Source organism: Lepidochelys kempii, chromosome 8 (assembly GCF_965140265.1).
Source record: "Lepidochelys kempii isolate rLepKem1 chromosome 8, rLepKem1.hap2, whole genome shotgun sequence".
Classification (NCBI taxonomy): Eukaryota; Metazoa; Chordata; order Testudines; family Cheloniidae; genus Lepidochelys; species Lepidochelys kempii.
The window spans coordinates 29,686,973-29,708,501 of NC_133263.1; the positions used below are offsets into that span (position 1 = coordinate 29,686,973).

At 45.1% G+C, this 21,529-nt stretch overlaps 1 protein-coding gene across 2 annotated transcripts in view; it reads right to left on the minus strand.

The window, feature by feature from the left end:
• The window catches only part of SLIT3 (slit guidance ligand 3), an 802,550-nt gene that overhangs the window by 39,093 nt on the left and 741,928 nt on the right, over window positions 1-21,529 (minus strand). For both annotated transcript variants that reach the window (XM_073355953.1, XM_073355954.1), the window contains 2 exons: window positions 14,809-14,902; window positions 2,746-2,883 (listed from right to left, as the gene is read on the minus strand). In XM_073355953.1, the coding sequence (XP_073212054.1) occupies window positions 2,746-2,883; window positions 14,809-14,902 (232 nt within the window). The remainder of the gene's footprint in view (window positions 1-2,745; window positions 2,884-14,808; window positions 14,903-21,529) is intronic.

Sequence of the window (21,529 nt, forward strand, 5' to 3'; positions counted from 1 at the left end):
ATATCTCCATGGAACATTTAATTTTTGATTCATTTACTTATAGATGGGAAAATGTTCTATCATAGAATTTCCAACCAACTCTATTTAGTATATGATCCTTAGTGTGATTTCTTGAAGACGCACTCTCAAATGCTTGTTAGTACCTCCCTCTTGAGCATCAACTAAGAGACATTCCTTAAAACACAGAACAGATCACCACTCTAGCTGGAGACTCCTAGAGTTATTGCCATCTGATAGCTGCCTTGAGTTGGATTTGAACAGGAAGCGTAGAGGTGCATGGATCTGCAGTCCAAATCCTTGAATATGTTAACAAATAGCAAGGCTATTTAGTGATTAAAATTCTACCAAGAAAACGTCTACCTCGTACCCTCTCTAGCCCAAGTATTGATGTGGTCACTACAGGATTTAAGCAGGGAATGGAACATGATGGAAACGGTTTGCTTAAGAAATTCAGGGGTTTCTCTTATATTTGTAAGATTTGGTCCTGCGAAACTGCATGCTTACTTTGCTGTAAATATCAATGTCAGTTCAATAGGAGGCTGACTGATTTGCAATAAAAATACTTGTTGAGAAAAAAAAGAATAAGGATGAAATAGAAGAATAAAAAAACTGCTATGCACAGAATAGGGTTTATAAATGCTCATGCAATTTTTGTTTTGTCCAGGCTGATCTTTTCAGGTACTTCTCTCTCTTTTTCTCTCTGTTTGTTTCAAATACAGAAAAGATTCAGTTGGAAGGAAGCCAGCATCTAACCTCAGGCACTGATTAGTGAATCTGTTTGGAGAAGCACTCTCATCTTTGACAGACAGCAAGATTTCCAGGAGTCTGATATATCAGCAGCTGTCAGAATTGGAGACTTGAAATGCACAGGCTGACTTGTGCAGAGTTCGTCCACCAACAGACACAGAACATTCAGAACCCTATATTTTGAGGGCTGGATATGCTGTGGGTGAGTGGGTATACATATCTCAGCTGAAAGGGCTAGATCTCCACCTACCATCCCAGTTGTTTCTCTGATGGAACTTGCATGTTCTCTAGTGGGGCGGGTGCAGGACTTGGAGCCAGAATCTCATGAGGTCTCATTACAGCTTTGTGTAACAGAAGACTCATTTCTACAAACACGTGACGTTTCACAAACAGCTTATTTGGTAACAAAACATGGAAAACTGTAAAACTCGGCACATCACTGGGAGAATGATCCCATTTTCACAGGAAAATTTTACAACAACAGGATCAAGTGAAATCCCTCACATTTTCTGTTCCGTTTTAAGTATTTCACCCACCTGCTCTGTGCATGTGTGTGTGTGTCATCAAGCACAAGTGTTTTATGTGTGGCTATTAAACCACACACAGATATAATAAAAAAAAATACATGGAGTTGTCCTCAAAGCATGCACACTAATCATCCAAGTGACAACTTCAGTCTCCTCCTTCCCTTCCTTATAATCACTTTCTGTTGTCTTGACTTAATGTAGAACTGATCCTACAAACACCCACTTCCTGGTGCAGTAATTACCAATGTGCACTGTTCCACTGATTTCAAAGGGACAGCTCACAGTATTAAGTGCGGTTCTGGTTACCAGGTGTCTGCAGAATTGACTCCTTATATTACACATTCTTTGGGTAGGGAATAAGTCTTTATAGGGTATGTGAAGAGCCATATCTCTAGTGCTAGACATGCACAGAGTGTATATGGGCCTGATTCTGATCTCACTGTCACCAGCAAGAATCAAGAGTCTACGGAGTTCCACAGACATAAGCAAGATAAGATGAAGACAAGAAATCACTCCTGGGTTAAGATTTTATATGCCAAGCTTTTTCTCAATATGAATTTTATGGCCAGTTTACAGAACCTTCTAAAATGAAAATGGAACAGAATGACTTGGGCTACCATAAGAGTCTGTATACTGAAAAGCCAAAGGGTTTTTTTTGTTTTAAATGAAGGCTACAGGAATTACCCTCAAAAGCAGGTCTTCAGTTTTCCCCTATTCATTGTGGTAAAGTACAGAACATCTAGTAAGTATGTTTACCCTTTCCGCCTGCTTAGGTGTTTGCAGATTTAAGTAAGCTTATTTCTATCATCCCCTTTCCTAGAAAGGCTGGATAATGTAGGAGGGCTGTGGTTCTAGTGGTTCTTATCTAGGAAGTGACAATAAGAAATCTAGCTCTCTCACTGGATGTGTAAGCTCAACCCTTTATCTGCTCTAGTACGCCACAGCGTGGAGAGCCACCAACTCAGAGTGACATTTCATCCTCATGTACACTTTTTTCAGTTTCTCTGTCACTTTGCCCCACTTACATACCCCACATCTTGGTGGCAAGTTGGGCTTGATGCGATTCCTCTTAGCTGACAGCACTGCTGTGCCTCTGTCAGACACAGTGGTCGCTGCAGAGTGATACAAAGCAGCCTCATCTACGGGCTGAGTGGACAGCTCCTCTCCTACCCCTCCAAGCTCTCCTCGTTGCTGCTGGCCCAGCGCTGAAACCCAGGTTGCTCACGTACTAATAGAATATTGGTCAAGATGCTGAGCCCTGAGATCTTTTCTGTTTTCAAAGTAAGGAGAGAATACTTGAGTATCTGGCCCCAGCCCATCTGGAAGATTAAGAGCACTGAGCCATCAGTTCACACAGTAAATGATGGATAAATACCACATCTTGAGGCTTGTTTGAGCAATTGTAGGAAGAGACCAGATATTATGCAGAGAGTACACACAGTCTGAATGATGAGCACAACTCTCTGCTTACCTGAACCCTTGGGGGCAGACACAGGTGTAGCCATTGACTGCATCTACGCAAACAGCACCATGGCGACATTTGTGGCTCACACAGTCATCATCGTCAGTTTCACAGTGTTTGCCACTGTAGCCAGGTAGGCACTCGCATCTGAAACACAATGAAGATCATCATCAGTAGGCTACATCCCTAGCATCCGTCGTGATAACACACACTCAGGTCAATGTCTGATTAGATCAGGGTATATGGTTCACGATGTAAGGATGGCAGAGATAACACTCTTAGAACAGTCAAACAAACAGAGAGCTAAACATTAGCTTTCAGAACTGCTTGAGCTCCTGTGACTGCTGGGGTTACACATCTTAGGGAATCAAAGCAAATACAATACCATATAATTTCTCTTTTCCAGGTCTGCTAAAGAGTGGCATTGCATGGTCATGTACGAGCTTTCTTTTTATATATGAGATAACTAAGTTAACTTGGCTAAGCTTATTAAAGTGTTTGACATGTTACTGACTCAACATTTAGAAGGACTCTAGTTTCTATTTTCACAGCATCTATTCAGCTGTCTGAGTCCCAGCAGGAATGCCGAGCACAGAGGTGACATACAGGAGTGTCATTTTGGAAGCCAACCTGGGAGATCCCGGCCAGTGGAGGCCAGACACATTGCAGAGGTAGTACAGTCCATGCAAGAATGGGAAAACAGGATCCTTATAGTTTCTTTCTTATGATTTGAGCTTCATTCGTAGCAGCCACTAGGGACAGAGAGGTCTTCGGCCTTCAGACAGAAGAGAACGTGCACGCAAATCATAAATGAAGTCATGTAAATGACTTTGAAAGGCAAAAGCAAATTTAAAGGAGGTGATCATCAGTTTTTAGTCCACCACCTGTTTGCTTTTTCACAGCAGATACTCTATGGGAGTAGTAACAACTGAATGTTTCCAAATCACATCTCCTGCTGAAATACTGATGCAATGCCACTTTCCTGCCAGAAGGTGGCAACTCGCTCCTAGGATGAAATGATATGGGATGCTACCAAAACTGCAAGCATCGGCTTTTTTATTATTATTTTTTTTTATTACAGTTGTTAAGTTTGTTGTGTTAAGGTTGTGTCAGCATTTCCATTATAAACCCTATTTTCAGAGGTTTATAACTTGACCATAAAAATGTGCTCTAGGCTGAAATTTGGCATCCAAGGTCTCAGGCCAGGAGTAGATCTTTTTGGAAAGTTGAGCTGACTCTTTCTGAGCCTGTAGACACTAAATTTTAGTCTGGCTTGAAGGTATTTTAGTCCATAAACCATATTTCACTTCTCCCAGATGGATTTTATTTCACAGCTGGAAAATAATAAGCATATCACTTAACCCAAAACAAAGGGGGAGCCCCAATTATCTCCCAATGTGCATGTGTATTTTACAGCACGTAGGTCTGTATCTCCCTGAATTCTGGATTACCCCACTTAGGAGTGGCTATGATCACAGCTTTCACACTCTTAAGGGCAAATATAACCTCCTCTCCTAGCTGCAAGGGTCCTTGGAATGGGTGCAGCTCCACTGGGGATGGGCAGTAAAAAGGATGGATAGAGGTAGGCTCTGTAGGGCATGTATTCCATGTGGCATAAAGCCCTGACCCACATGAGCTCTGTGGGGACATGTGCAGGGGCAGGAAGGATTGAGGCATAAGCAAGGCAAGGGAGGTGGCACCTGAGGATCCACTGCTATGCAGATACTCCTGTCAAGGGCCAAGTGCATTATAAGATGTTAAACTTCAGATATTAGGCTGAAACCTCTGCAGAGAGACTCCATAATCCTCTGTGTGTGTTTGTGGGGGGGAGGGCGTGGCCAGGGGGAATGGGAAGGAATGGTAGAAGAAGGATTTCTCCACTCCCTGGACAATTACTGGGTGCTGGGTTTAGGATTTGTTCCTTAATGAGAACGTGTATGTGATTAATTATCACTTGGTGTTCGCCCATCAGGGAATTATGGGCCCACTCTGACACAGTGCCAAGCACCGTCAGTTCCCACTGAAGGCAATATATGTTGAGGGCACTCGACACTTTGCAGGAGTGGCCACTTGTGACGGGGTGTCCACCCCACACAAGTCCTGAAGGGGGTAAGGTGGCTAGGCGAGCCACCTGGAGGAGGAGCCAGGGAGTAACAAGGGTTAATTAAAGAGGAAGTGCAGCTGGCCAGGAACAGGAGGGGCCTACATAAAGCCCAGTAGCTGGGAGTAGAAGGGGCTAAAGATAGAGAGGTGGCAGTCACTGTCAGGGTGAGAGAAGGCAAGGTAGGAAGTAGCCCAAGGATACAGCAGTTCCAGACTGTGCAGCCCTCAAATGCTTGTTGTAGGGTCCCTGGGCTGGAACCCAGTGTAGAGGGCAGGCCTGGGTTCCCCTACCAGCCGCTGGGCAGTGCCGCTGTTAAGGGACAGTGAAAGAGAAGATGGCCTGGGGCAGTGGGTCTCAAGAAACTTTGAGAACGCAACCCCTCTCCCTGCCCCAGGAAAGGGAAACTACAGTGACCTGGCCAGAGGGCCAAGCCACAAAGTGGGAAGAGTTGAGTCCCGAGACAGTGAGACACAGCAAGAGTGACGGAGTGCAACCACAGGAAGGGGCATCAGCCTGGCAGTGCTAATCCCCAGACACATCCAGAAGGAGGCGCTCCAGCAACGAGTGGAACACCCTGTGACTCCCTTGTATATGATGATTCTCTCTTTTTTAGGCATTTGTAAGTATTAATAATATTGACTCTTACGTGGCACATTTTATCCATCGACAAGACTCGTAAAGCAGCCAGCCCCATAGTATCTAGCCTTCTATAGCCATCTGTAACACACCTAGCACTGTGCTGCGGCTGAGTAAGGTGGCACACATTAGTCTAAAACCAAAATAATCTTATCTGAGAACGCAATGTGAGTGACTGAAAAAGTAGTTAATAGAACAGAATCTAATAACTTAGATTCTGCAATTATGGCCGCCCTCAGGGGCCAGAAATGGGCGGGGCATGGGGTGGTTGCAGTTCAAAGATCTGATGCTGTGCAGATCCACCAATTTCCTTCTCCACCCTCAGTGTGGTAGGGGTCCAGGTAATGGCCAACAAGGGCACTCTTTAGTTGACATTCCACCTCTTGATGTCCTAATGGCATGCAATACGTCTTGGTGGCTATAGGAACAGCGTGAATAACATAGTGTTGGAGATAATAAAACAAAACCCAAGACCATTCCTTCCCCAAACTCTGTAAGAGCTGAGCAAAGTTTTTCAGCAACGTTTCTGTCACTCCTGCAAACAAATAACTTGCAAACAAATCTAAAGACTTTGTGGGGGGAAATGCAGCATTTAATCCTGTTGTTTTTTATTGATCCCTGTTGTCCTAATATAAAATGATGTAATAATGAATGATGTGCAGTTTCTTATTCAAAGCTGCCATGTATCACTTTTATGATGTGTACGGCCATCACGGTAATGATGGAACCACCACTTTTCTCTGCAGGGCTGCATTAAATCAGTGTTCTATGCTGTCAGGTGGTAATTCCATGCTTAGAAATAATAAAGCATATTTATATTGTGCTCTAATAGAGCCACAGTGAGTGGAAAAACATGTGTCTTCCCTGAAGTTATTTTTTAAAGGCATTTCATTGCATTAGATAATTTCTTGGTCTGGTATACAGAAAGCTGGCCTTTTAACAATCACAGCACAATAAAGATCTAGAGGCTAGAAGTGAAGAAAGCCACCTGCAATTCTAGGTCAAAAAAAACAAAACAAAAAAACCAGCAAAGAACTCAGTGCAGCCAAAAGCACATAAAAAAATGTCAGTTTGTTTCCTAAGCTGAGATTTGGCCATGCCCTTTAGAAGCATAGATTTCTTTTCCATTCTGAAATTTCTGTTATTTTACAGTTGCTTTTTTTTAAACTTTGTCACCTCTAGGCTGGAGCTACCCCACCAAGCACTTGATGCCCCCTTTCAATCTGAGCAGCTAGTCAAATTTTAGGGTCCTGGGAACATTCCAGTTGTTTGTTTACAAGTCATGTACAAAGTCCTGCTTCTCTGAACACAAGAAGAACCAAGAACAAAAGGAGCAGTTTCTTAGCTTACAGCCCCAAGCCTCTTTAGCTAACACCAGACTCAAAAGCTCACTCTCTCTAGCTTTTTCCAGTGTCATACTGTCTTTTGCTCTTTTCTTCCCTCTCTCAGTTTGTGTGTATTCTGCCTTCTCTCTCTCTCACTCCCTCCCTCACAAACCCACCTCACTAACAATATAAGCAAAACCCCTCTGCCCGCACTGGGGTGAGTTCACAACCCCCTTTTGCATTAAGTGGGGGACTTCTGATTAACCCATCCTGACAGAGTATTTGAAGGGCTTGTTCGCACGCTGCCTTAAAGAAGTTTGTGATCAAACCAGGCAGCAGTACCCCTCAGTGCAACATGCTCCTAAGGCAGAACTATTACAGAACATGGCAACATGAGTGCTTAGGAGCCTCTTGCCTCAAGTACTAGAGACACCATGGTTTGCATTGCCTGCCTCTTAGAATATATCTCCACTGCAGCTGGCAGCAAGTCTCCCAGCCTGGACAGACAGACTCATGCTAGAGGGGTTTGAGCTAGCATGCTAAAAGGAGCCATGTGGACATTGCAGCTTGGCCTGGAGCTCAGGCTCTCAAGCCTAGGGATTGGGTGAGCTCAAGAGCCCAGCTCCAGCCCAAGCTGCAATGCTTGAGCCCCTCTGAGTCTGTCTACCCCGGCTGGGAGGCTCATTCCCAGTTGCAGTGGAGACATACCCTTAGTGTCTGCAAAAAGAAAAGGAGTACTTGTGGCATCTTAGAGACTGACAAATTTATTTGAGCATAAGCTTTCGTGAGCTACAGCTCACTTCTCAAATAAATTTGTTAGTCTCTAAGGTGCCACAAGTTCTCCTTTTCTTTTTGCAGATACAGACTAACACGGCTGCTACTCAGCAACCTTAGGGTCTGACTCTCCAATGCCTCGCCAGACTGGAATGGAAACTCATAACCCCTTTCCTTCAACCACTTTGCACAGGTGAAAGTGATTACACAAGTAAAAGATAGCAGAGAATTCGGCATGTAAATTTTAGTACTCAAGCCTTAGTAAAAGGCCAATATACCCCAGGGACCAATAGATGCCTGATATCTCAGTGAACCAGCTGATGAGTGGGGCTGGAATAGCCTGGAGGCAAGGGGTAAAATTTTCAAAAGCACCAAAACGACTTAGGACTTGGAACCTAAGTCCCATTTTCAAAAATGACATGAGCACCTAGGAACCAAAGTCAACAGGACTTAGGCTCCTAAGTCACTTAGTTACTTATGAACAGTTTACTTGGGCCGTCTCTGCTGACAAATATCTGCTCTGGAATGCTCTTCCCTCACCAAATACCAGGACATCTTCCCAGTGAGACTCATGGGGTTTTCACTGCCTAGCTTTTTGTTTGGCGAGGGGCATTTTACTTACTCTTATGTTTGGGGAATGGGTACAAGGGGTTTGTTCTCCTACACCTGCTCTGAGATTTATTAGACTATGCTCTGACTTGGCTTCAGACCTGTGTTTTCTTAAGCACTCAGAGGCTTTCAGACATGGATCACCGTAAACATTAATATTAATTACTAATACATTTTTGTAAGTCCAAATACATACTTCCTGCCTGAGTGAACTGGTACTATGTCCATCCTGGAGTTAATGGGTTTATTGTCTACAAGTGAAACGGTGGACAAAAGTGGCCAAATGTATGCGATGGTGCTGCTGCTTGAGCCAGTGTCATTCTGTATGTTGCACTGCAGTACCTCATATTAGATACATGCCATGACCACAGGCATATCTAATATGTGCCAGAGACATGGACTGCTGAATAGACTGGTAAAAGGATAAGGAGCTCTCCATCACTAGGTTGCTGGTTTGAATTTGGCCCAGGACAATAGCAACCAAACATTTTCATAACCAGAAAGCTGCTGCATGTGAAATCACTAAGTGGTCTCCGTCTATTTCTGAAGGGGCAGAGGGTCCATATAAAACTAAAAACCAGAACTGTCATTCTGGCTAAAGGCCAAGGACTGTTTGGGCAAAGGAGCTAAACTATTCTCAACCCTAGACACGGCACACACCCCGATATGGAAGGGCCCCTAGTAAGGCAAAGTGGGGGAGAAGCCTGCTTCACCACTGCCTGTTAGGTACCTGGTCTTTGAATAAATAGAGGTACTAAACATACAGTTTGGGAGGTTTTTACATCGTTATTTCATTACTACTGTTCTTACAGCAGTACCTAAGGATCCTGGATGAGGGTCAGGACCCCACTGCGTGTGGCACACATCATAAAGAAACAATCCCTGCACTAAAGAACTTACAACTTCTACAATATCACTGCTCTGCAAAAGAGTGAACCGAAAAAGGTGTGTGTTATCTACATTCAGTGCTGGGGATTAATGACGGGTGGGATTATTCCTCCGTGGTGGATAGTTCCGAGAGCGTGCCCAGAAATGGTGCAGCAGGTTCGGTCCGAGGCTGTCTCATCCTCTCAAATCTCGAATGACACTGAGTACTTTGAGTTAATTTATGAATGTTCAGTTCTGGAACCTGTCAGGGAACTCTGAACCATGCTACCTCTGCCTTGTAACATGCTGCAACTAATGGATTAGTCAAATAATGGATAGCTGAATGAGGATGCCTGAAGCAATGTCAAGTAGTCAGCAGCTATCACTGTACCCTTCAGAGGAGGTTACTTCAAGAATTGTCCTAAATCATTTAAGAGTTTCCTTGCCCTCAGGAGTTGGGAGAGGCTCTTTCCCAAAGTCCTTCACATGTCAACAAGTCATGTGACCCTGCATGGGATATCTGGTTAGTGGAGAATAGTGTGGGTTCAGCTGTCTGAAAGACTCAGTGCTATAAGAACATATGTTTGTAGTGTGGCTACCTGACAATTTCACTCTGACTCTCTTTAACTGTCCTGAAATTCATGAGCCTAATTTATTATTTTTTAGCAAGCAGAAGCATGTTAGGTGCTTCACAGGACACAGCCCCTTCCCACAACACATGCTAAGTTAGACACTGATAACAGTGAAGCTAAGATTGCTACTGCAGCATATATACCTCCTTCTCCCGCTCCAGTTTGGATTGGGCAAATGCCCTGCGCTGTGGCCTCTCTATTTTCTTTCTAATCCCCCACAATCCAAGTGGCAAAATCAAAGAACAACCAGGAAGGGACTAAGGTGGCTATGTTGTCAGCTTTGGCTGGGCACGCAAGCTGGCTTCAGCTTCCCTATAAGCTTTCTTGAAATCTCCCCACCTCCTCACTCTTTCTCATGTTAGAGTGTGGGGGGTTTTTCCCATAACTCCCCCAGTTGAGCTCTGTTTTTGAACCTTTGGTGTGACTTATTCTATTAACAGCACAGTATTCACGGGAGAATTCTGTGCCACTGCGCATGCATAGAATTCATGTCCCCCACAGATTTCTTTGCTTCCCTGCAGAAAAATGACTTTCTGATGGGGAAGCAAAGGGAAGCCACAAAAGCAGTCATGCAACCCTCCCCAGCAGTTTGTTTCGGGTGTGCAGGGCAGCTGGCACAGAGATAAACCACTGTGCATCAGGAGGCAGGACTGGGGAAGACCCAGCTGGTGGCTCCTACCCTGTGCCGGGCTCAGCTACTAGTCCCAGATGGGCTGGGGAGAACGTGACTTTCTTTTCCCCTACACCGCGTCCGGGGCCGGGTCAGACCCACCTCCAGATTTCTCCCCTGGTTGCAGGAAACTCTGCAAACTCCCCTCTCTGCCTGTTTCCTGCACCCAACGTGCAGGGGGAGGGATCCCTGTACAGGGAGCTGCTCCCCGGTCCGTCTAAACCCTGAGCATCTGGACTCCCTCAGACTCAGACCCTCCTGCCAAGACTCACCCCACACACACACTCAGGACTCCCCCCCGATGAGCCCCACTCCCCCTGCACATTGACCACCCCAACGAGCCACCTGCACCCAGATCCCCACTGCACTGAGCCCCACTCCCCCAGCATCTGGATCCTCAACCCACTCAGCCCCATTTCCCCAGCATCTGGATCCCCCACTGAGCCCCCCACACCCAGATCCCCCTGCCAAGCTCTATCTCCCACATAGTCAGGCCCCCCGCCGAGCCCCAACCACCTTCACCTGGACCCCTCTGCATAGTCCCATTAACGTTGCACCCAGAACCCGACAACAAGCCCCTGTGCATCCAGATACCCCCTGCACCCAGATCCCCCACTGAGTCTCCCACACCCAGATTTCCCCATGCAGAATCCTCTCAACCAACACCTGGATCCCCGCTCGCTAAGCCCCTCCATACTTGGATCCTGCCTTGCTGAATCTGCCTGCCCACACAGAGGTGCAGGGCCCTGGGATGTTTCTGGGGCAGGCCTGGTCCTTGCCCTGTGTCAGGGTTGGGTGCAGCCTCACTGCTGAGTCAGTGTCCCGGGGGTGGAGGGGGAGTGGGCGTGCAGAGCTGCACAGTGATCTCCCACCTCTGTTCAGACAGTGGCCTGTGCTCCCCAATGCCATGCCGGAGCTTCCACATTTATGTGACAAATAAAATGTTGCAGAATTTTAAAATATTGTGCACAGAATTTTGAATTTTTTGGCACAGAATTCCCTCAGGAGTAGCACTGTAAGTAGAGGTTTCAGAGGAACAGCCGTGTTAGTCTGTATTCGCAAAAAGAAAAGGAGTACTTGTGGCACCTTAGAGACTAACCAATTTATTTGAGCATGAGCTTTCGTGAGCTACAGCTCACTTCATCAGATGTTTACCGTGGAAACTGCAGCAGACTTTATATACACACAGAAATCATGAAACAATACCTCCTCCCACCCCACTGTCCTGCTGGTAATAGCTTATCTAAAGTGATCAACAGGTGGGCCATTTCCAGCACAAATCCAGGTTTTCTCACCCTCCACCCCCCCACACAAATTCACTCTCCTGCTGGTGCCAAATTCAGCAGGAGAGTGAATTTGTGTGGGGGGGTGGAGGGTGAGAAAACCTGGATTTGTGCTGGAAATGGCCCACCTGTTGATCACTTTAGATAAGCTATTACCAGCAGGACAGTGGGGTGGGAGGAGGTATTGTTTCATGATTTCTGTGTGTATATAAAGTCTGCTGCAGTTTCCACGGTAAACATCTGATGAAGTGAGCTGTAGCTCACGAAAGCTCATGCTCAAATAAATTGGTTAGTCTCTAAGGTGCCACTGTAAGTAGAAGCTCTCACTCTTGCAACCTTCTTCTGGAAGCCCATCTTTGCCAATGATGAATATTAGTACTAGGCAGATCTCAAGCACCTTCCATCCAGGGTTCTCCAAATGTTTTATAAACATTAAGCTTTACTTTACCTCTGGGATGTAGGTCAGTATCACTCCCATTATGCAAAGGAGGTGCAGAGAGAGGAAGTTACTTGCCCAAGGTTCCTCAGGATGTCTTGGGAACAGAATCCAGATCCCCTGATTCCCAGCCTTGTGCTTTAGACACACAAGACCATCAGTGATGAGCTGCCAAAATCTTAACAACCGGTTCCCTCCTCACCCCACGAGGGGGTCGTTGCCCACCCCCGCCCCCCGGGACTCCTGCTCCATCCAACTCCCCCGCATTCCTGGATGCCCCCCCCAGGACCCCTGCCCTATCCACCCCCTTCCCTTTCCCCTGACTGCCCCCAGAACTGGGCAGAAGGGTCTCATGGGCCACTGTAGTGGGTGCCCACCCCACCCCTAAGAGCCAGAGGCACCTGCCGGAGGGCGAGGTGGGGAGTCCTGGCGGTGCTTACCTGGGGCAGCTCCCAGGAAGCATCCAGCAGGTCCCACTGGCTCCTAGGGGTGGGGGAGCGTAGCTAGGGGGGGAGCAGGGGAAATGGCTGCTCCCCCACTGATCACATCAAAAGTGGCACCTTAGGTGCCGACTCCCTGGGTGCTCCGGGGCTGGAGCACCCATGGGGAAAATTGGTGGGTGCAGAGCACCCCCCGGCAGCTCTCCGCCCCATGCCCGGCCCCAGCTCACCTCACCCTCCGCTCCGCCTCCTCCCCTGAACGCACCGCCCTGCTCTGCTTCTCTGCGCCTGCCCCTGCTTCCCGCGAATCAGCTGTTTGGAGGGAAGCCGGGGAGGACTGAGAAGCAGGCCATGGCTTCCCGCTCAGGCTGAGGGTGGTGGAGGTGAGCTGGGGCGCGGAGCGGTTCCCCTGCGCGGTCCCCCTCCCCTCCCCCCTGGGTTACCTGCTGCAGCGCGAGCGGCGCTCCTCGTGGCCCCCCCGGCCCGAGCTCACCTCCGCCTCCCTGGGACTGAGCGGGAGGCCGCTGTTCGCTTCTCAGCCTGCCTCGACTTCCCGCGCGAACAGCTGATTCACGGGAAGCCTGGGGGGACGGAGAAGCAGAGCAGGGCGGCGCGTTCAGGGGAGGAGGCGAAGGTGGAGCAGAGGTGAGCTGGGGCCGGGGGTGGGGCGGGGAGCTGCCGATGGGTGCTCTGCTCCCACCAAATTTTCCCCTTGGGTGCTCCAGGGCTGGAGCACCTGTGGAGTTGGCGCCTAAGGCGCCACTTTTGGCCGGTTACATTTAGAAGTCCTTTTAGAACCGGTTGTCCCTTGTGGAACAACCGGTTCTAAAAGGGCTTCTAAATTTAACAACCGTTTCTAGGGAACCGGTGCGAACCGGCTCCAGCTCACCACTAAAGACCATCCTTCCCCTCTTGATTTAAATGTGATTTTTAAAAAATTGACTGAGTGCCAGAGGAGAATGACAATGGGACTTTTTTAATGCTTGAATTGACCCTTGTTATAGGAGTTGCATGTCTCTGGGGAGAGTCAGACAGATCCTTTTGCCTATCGACATGATACTAACTCATTCTACTAATGAGAAGACTTATTTTCAGTTTCCTAAACTGTTTGTTGTTTGGCTGGACAACGTTTATCCATTCAAGCAAGGGAGGGCTTTTTGAACATGGGCAAACTGTCATGTATCCTCTGCGCTGGAAACGTACATTGGAAAGAAGGTCATATGTCTGAAGCGTGTGATGAACTATGCATGCTATCAGTGCACACTAGCATTTCCAATACCAAGGACACACAGAATCTATGAATGCATGAATCTATGTATTTTCTGTACTGGAAACACTCGCGTGCACTGACTGCATGAATAGTTCACCACACTCTGCAGTCAGATGACCTTTCCAATTTCCCCATTCCTAAATACAGTACGTATCCATCTGGAACGACATTCCAAAGACAAGACTTACTGTTCCTAAAATTGAAAGGAGTGCAAATCTAATCCAGGCATCCAGTTTTCAGGGGTTAGCCATAGTTTTTCCTAAATTTTGGAGGTGAGGGAGGGGAAAAGGAATATTTAGTCTTTGTTGAAAATAGGTACTTATCTGTTTATGTTCTGTTCATTTCTGCCATCTAGTCAGGGCTGTGCCTAAATAGCATGATATTAATAAAATATATGGTATGGCCAATTTTAGCTGTCATTTTTGTTAGCTACACTACAGAGTGTGATCGCTTTTTCAATCACAACAGCAGCCTTACAATTAGTACATGATTAATTGCCAGAATTAATCATCATGTGTTGAAATCTGTGCTATGCTTCCCGTAGAGGCCATTCAGTGTGGTGAATCCTGCTCTCCTTGGAGAAGGGAGAACAAAAGACTCCTGCTATGTGAGAATAGCAAAAGTGATGTTGATGTCAACTTGCATGCAGAGTTTCCACCTTAAAACCTTGCCAATTACCTCAGTATTTGCCATGTTCACTGTATTTACTACAGGGAATACTTAGAGAACCTGTGTCCCCTGAGGAATCTAGGGCAACTGGCAGGTTTTTTGAAAGGGTGACTGCTGTCCTTCACTTTATTTTATTTGAGAATAGTTACTCTGCTTTGGAAGAGCACTAATTATTCTTGGAATAAAATAACTTAAATTCTGAGGAGCTGGAAGAAAATATAAGTTAAAGTACACCACCTCACACATACTACTTTTCAGTTTGGCTCATTAGGTCAAAGTCATCACAAGCGTGACTGCACTGTAGTCAGTAGATGAAGTTGGCCCAACACATGAAGACAAGGATATACAAACACTCACCTGAATCCTTTGTCAAGGGAGATACATTTGGACTCATGTTTGCATGGATTTAGCTCAGGAACACAGTGGTTGATCACCTCATCACAGAGCTCACCTGTGGCAAAGAAAATTAACAAGGCTGTAACACATCTGCTACCAATACAGCTCATTGGCTTTGCTAAAATAGCTCTAACCATGCTGTCCAGGGATGATAAACCCACCAGCTCTTATGACTACAGGTCTTACTAAACTGAGTTGATCCAGCAGTACAAGAGGAAGCCCCAAGACAGTACCTGTTATGATGGCAGGACAAACTAAATAAGGGTGGGCTCGCTCAATACTGGACAGTTCAATTCTAGTTACATTTAGCTATTCCTTAGCAACTGGGCTACACTGGGTGCAATGATTATCTCATACAAACCTCAGAGTCCCAATTCAAAAGACCTTACACTCAAGCCCTCTCAACTTCAGCTGGAGTTTTGCCAGAGTAAGGACTGTAGGGTCAGTTCCTGACCCCAAGTTGCAATATGCACATTAACAGAGTCCTTAAACTTTTCACACCAAGTAATATTCTAGTCATAGTTGATCCTTTACTGTCCTAGGAGATGATCTGACATCATTCAGAAAAATGGCTTTTCAGTAATGGGAAACAGCTTTAGGGCTGCACATAATTATACAACCCCCACTATTTACAAGAAGAGCACTAACTCTATTGTACTCTTACAAGATAATGTTTTCTATAAAAGTTTCTTATATGCAAGCCTTGCTCAGCTGGTTCTAGGTACTGTGTGTAGAATTCAGTGCATTTCCCTGGATTTGTGTAACTTTTAATAATGAACAGCTCCAGAGTGTTCAAAACCAGATAGGTTATTTAAACACCATCCTTCTTCTGAGCTCTAAATTATTAGGTTACACTTCAGTACCTCAGGACTTGAGATACTGCCAGAGACTAAGCATAAACCTTTGCCTTTGAAACAAACTTCTTCAAGGGAATGGGCAGGTCAATTATCCTTAGTATGGAAACCCTCAAACAAAATCCAGTCCCAAAGCCCCTTTTGCAGTAATAGTGGAAGACTGCATCTGCACAATTTTAAGGATATAGGCATGCGCAATACATACATATGCTCATGTGCACGCGCACACAGATCCTCTGAAAATAACAACCAAACAGTAAAGTGATGCCAGACAAATGTTCTCTGGACATCCTCTGATAAAGCCTTCCAAGTACAGGGTGGTATAAAATACTTAATTAGATACAACAGCTATTAAACAACAAAATCTAACACAACAGCCTGCAATATTGTCAATATTTTCTGGGCTGTGGCTCCAACCCTGGGCCCGGCTTTGGCCCACTGTGTGCTGTTCCACCTGTGCAAAGTGGCCCAAAGCCCAGCATACCCAGTCCCTGGAAAAATGTCTCTGAGTGGAATCTCCCCTCATGTGGTTCAGATCTACTGTAGCTGCTCCAACACTGTCCTCTCTCCCAGCTGATGGTAGGGGAGGCATGACTAGGGGAAAGGTGGCATTGGTTGGGGCACCATTTTAATGGTTCCAGTAACTCGGAGCCCTCCCTATCTAGTGTCCCATCTCTGGCCACTGGAGATATTTGCCACGTCCAGTTGCAGATAGGCCATTGTAGGCAGTCTCATCACATCGTCCACTCCATAATGCCGCTGGAACAATAATTTTTCAGAGCTTATTATTGTGACACTGACAGACCAAGTGCCAGCTTATGCTAAGGCCTATAGGCCTCACTGACCACTGACAAATGCATAGCTGGAAACCAGTCAGACACACCTGTGAATTAGCTTTGTTAAAATAGACGTAAAGTGTCTAAGAACTTAGTGTTTAGACTTTATGAAATGCTTGTAAATTGCTGCAAGCGTTAATCTCACTTATAATATCTGTATTCTATGTTTAAGGAAATATTTAAGAATTTGCTCTGCAAATATAAAAGTGTTTGCTATGAAACTGGTAACCCATGCAGTCAAGAGAAAAGCATTACCAAGTGTGAAATACTAGTTCATCACAAAAGGTGTCATCTCCTGTCCCCCCGAAAAGATAGCCCATAGACACCAGACAAGCCAATGTGGAACATCAGTAGACAAAAGATTTGCTGATTGTTTTCCTCACACCTATGAAGTGGGGATGAACACAAAAACTCGTCCCATCACATTTTGAACTCTAACGGAAGGGAATAAAAATCCCTGTCAAGGAGGAATTGTTATTGCTATGCTGCCTGGAATTCAGAGAGGGCAATATTTCTAAGCACAAGCAAGGGATCCTCAAGCTTCTTGGCTTGCGTTAGCCCTAAAGGACATATGGAGCTTGGATTTCATAGTTAACTGCTATTACCTTTTGGAACCTAAGACTGTATCGCATTTGTGTGTGTATATTTACCTGCTTTAACCTTCCATATAACTCTTATTTCTTTTTCTTAGTTCATAGACCTTTAGTTAGTTCATTATAGGATTGGCTACAAACTTTGTCTTTGGTTTGAGATTTGAGATACAATTAATTGACCAGGGATAAGTGACTGATCCTTTGGGACTGCGAGTAACCTGAATATTGTGATTTTTGGTGTAAAGGACCATCTGTCATAAAGGCAAGCTTACCTTGGTGGCAAGATAGACCAGAGTGCCTAAGGGGACAGTCTGACTCTCCATGGTAAGACTGTTACAGTGCTTTAGGAGTTCACACTTGTTACTTGGTTGGTGAAATATAATTACAGAACACACACATTTGGTATTTGAGCCCTTCTTCTAGACAGTCTGCCCTGAGGTGGGCACTCCTGGTCGTTAGCCACTCTAGACAGCTTGATAATCAGCACCTAGCTCTTATATAGCACTGAACTTGAAATAACTTGGACAAATACAAATAATGCATCTGGCTTGGAATGGGTGATATGCCAAAGAAAAAGAAGTACTTTCCATCTTTGAATCATTGGGCACACCAGGGAAATCAAAGCATATATTCTGCTTGGTTTGGGTTTTTGATGTTTGTTCTTGCACCTCATTCTTCATCCAAAGCAAGTTGGCACATTCAGTAACAACCTGCATGACTGAAACTATTGCTGAAGACGTTCAGTAACATTTTTGAGATGGCACAATTGGAAGTTTACTTTTATCTTCAAAAAACCTAAAAGAACCTGCAACCTAATTCAGACAGCTAGAAGAGACATTGACATCAACCAGGGTATGTCTACATGGGGCTAAAAGACCTGAAGCATGGCTGCAGCTGGCCCAAATCAGCAGACTCAAACTCACAGGGCTTGGGCTACAGGGCTAAAAATTTCCATTTTGTCATGCAGGCTCAGGCTGAGCCTGAGCTCTGGGACTATAGGTGCCGACTCCATGGATGCTCCAAAAATAGTGGGTGCTCAGCACCCACCAGCCATAGCTGTTTGGCGGCTGGAGGAGGCACTTGGGGAAGGGCGGAGAGGAGCGAGCGGTGGGCAGGCAGGGCCTCAGGGGAGGGGTTAGAGCGGGGTGAGGAGAAGGTGGAGTGAGGGCTGGATCTCAGAGGAACGGGTGGAAAGGGGCAGGGCCTCAAGGCGGAGCAAGGGTTGAGCACCCCTGGGGAAAAATAAAACTTGGTGCCTGTATCTGGGACCCTCCATCCTCGCAGGGTCCCAGAGCTCGGGCTCCATCCCAAGCCTGAGTGTCTACCCAGCAATTTTTTAGCCCCAGAGACCAAGACCTGTGAGCCTGAGTCAGCTGACCCAGGGAAGCCACGGGTTTTTTATCCCTGCTTAGATATATCCCATCAGGTCAACCTTGGCTTCTAACTTCCTTCAGTTTGCCTTTTTTGTTTATTTCTATGAGCATAAAACATGACAAGCATTCCTTAAAAAAGAAACCCAGAGAATTTCTAACTTGATGGTGACATGACAGGAACTCAATGTTCTAAAGCCTTCAAGTATCCTTTTGAAAGGTAGCCTTTTTTTGTTAACAGAATACATTGGAGAGAGATGCCTTAAGCTATAACTTTGCTACAATATCCATAGGAGCTTTTTTTTTTTAAATAAAGGAAAACAGACTTTTGAGAAAAGTCAGAATAGTGGTGTAAACTTCCAATTCCAGGAAATCATAATTCTTCTTAAAGTAGTTATCTTAGCCAACTTGGAAAATTGACAAATGCATAGAAATCCATTAAAAATTCCCCCAAAATGTATACACTTGTCAAATATTATGACTCACTGTGTCATGCAGAAAGCACCACTATCAAAATTAGGAGGATTTCAGGCTTGGTACCAAACACAGCATCCAACTAATTTATCACTGTTCACAGAAAATTTGGAATGTTTTAGGCTCCTTCCTGTTACTTATTTTTTCTCATCTCTCTTTCATTTCAGATTTCAACATTTCCAGATTTCTCTTGGGAATGTCATGGAACCCAGACAACCTCATCTCGGGGAACAAAATTCCTGTTGATAATTGAAAGGGCTTCATCAATGTTTACTGAATGGCAGACAGCATGGTAGGGAAAGAAAACACTTTTTAAACAGTGATACTCAAGTCAAGAGCTATACAAAGTTTCTTATGTTTCCTTCAGTTACTAAATATTTTGGGTAAAAATCTGCCCTCAAACAGGGATATGTAACATTCAGTGGCCATCTGATTGCATGTTTCTGAGGGGAAAATGTGGCCCTTTTTACTTCTGTGCATGGTTTTGGGCTCCTAGTTATTGTAGCAATAAAAGGTCTTCCAAGTTTTTCTCTGAAAAATGATACTTCCAAATATTGTGTCATTTTGTTAATTATTTGCACACAGGCTATGCTGGGCTCTAGAGGCATTAAACAGCTTTTTAAAATTTTATCAAAAGTGTTTTATACAGAGGGCATTCCACCACATTAAAGCTATGGCTACACTAACAGCAGCATGTAGAATACATACACTGTATCCCCCCGCCCCTCAGCACATGTATAAATAGCAGTGTATATGGTGAGGCACTGCTTAAATGAGAAGAGTCAACATGCCAGAACCCTACACAGTTCTCGACATGCCCAAGCAGTGCCTCCCACATCTACACAGCTATTTTTAGCTCCCCGCTGCCTCCCCACTTCCAGAGGCTTTCGCTGCGGCATGTAGCTACGCACCACAATGCAGACGCAGCCTGCCTTTCACTGTAGCATGCAGCGACACGTACCTTACACACTGCCACCAGTATAGACAAGACCTAAGAAATGCAACACTTTCCCAACCACCAACATCATCCTCCACACTAACTTCCCCTACTCAACTCCACCCTAGGTACATACAGGTAAAAACACCTGCCATACATACATAAAACCAAAATTTTCATTACTCGCCCAACCAAAACAAAATCCACACTGTACATCCCACACCCTCTCTCCTTTCACCAAAGTCTGCAAGAATGGACAGGCTTTTCAGCACACCCTGCTGGTCAGCCAAATGCAGGGGGTGTAGGGCTTGGGGGGATTTTGGGGGAAAGGCGTTTACAAGTGGGCTCTTTCCCGGTTATATTTTGTTAGAGGCTTGGTGGTGGCAGCAATAAGGTCCAGGGACAAAAGGTAAAATAGTTTGTATCTTGGGGAAGTTTTAACCTAAGCTGGTAAAAATAAGCTTAGGGGGTTTTTCATGCAGGTCCCCTCATCTGTACCCTAGAGTTCAGAGTGGGGAAGGAACCTTGACACCTCCTTTTTTATTTGGTTCAATGAAATCCTAAAGAGGGACATTGGTCATTCTAAAATAATCTCTTTTCACAGTTCTCACCACTTACAAAGAGCTGCTAGGCTGGCATATTTATACAGCTCCGTGATCAAAAACAAAACAACAGCAACAGAGACAGAAACATTTTGCATGCAGTTGGTTTGATTTAATTATTTTATTATTTAAATGACCACATTGGCATATGTGCTATTTATTTCATACCATGTTAGATTTTTAGAGCCGTGATCTGAATTATATTGTTCCTTCCTAATGGGAAAAAAAGGGAGGTGGGGTGTGTCAACATTTTTTTTTCCAATCCCAACTTTGAAATGATTGTAACACCCACATTGTAACTTGCCTCCAAGTACCATGTGTTCCTCAGTTTTATTGTCTGCAGTGTCAATTTAGGCAATCCTTTGCTCTCATTTCTAATATTAATCAAAATAATTAATAACATGGCATGGAAAATATTCTCAGTCTTATGTGAAAACAACTTTTACAGAACCTCAAGGCTAAGGGTAACAATGCTGTCAAGAACTTCACAAGATTAAATAGGAAAAAGGGAAGTGTTCATGGGCAGTGTTGCCTGATTTTAGGGGATTAATATTATTGTTTATATAACAATATAACTTATAAACATAGGTTTAGGATGGAGAAATGGATGGAGACAGGCTGGCTGTTATGTATTGGGCTAACTTTTACAGCTTGCAAAGGAAAGAGACATATATTTGAATTGTTAAGTAGTATGTTACAGTCCTCTTAATTGTACTCAGTGAGCCAAAATAGGGGCATTACCTCTGGCCACACCGGTAAGAGCTGACTACACACTACAGCTGTCCTCTTGAGAAGTTACTCATTGGATACCCAGTAGTGACTAATGTTCCACAGAGACATGGATTCCCCTGCTCTTTCTCCTTCCCCTTTATGCTGAAAAAAAAAAAAGGCAATGCCAAGTGGAAATTTCAAATAGTCCTTAGCAATCAAGGCCACTGTCACCCAAAAGCTGATTGGCTTCATCAGTGGTAGATGTTACTGAGAATGTGCCAGAACATGCTGTGCAGAGAAATTAT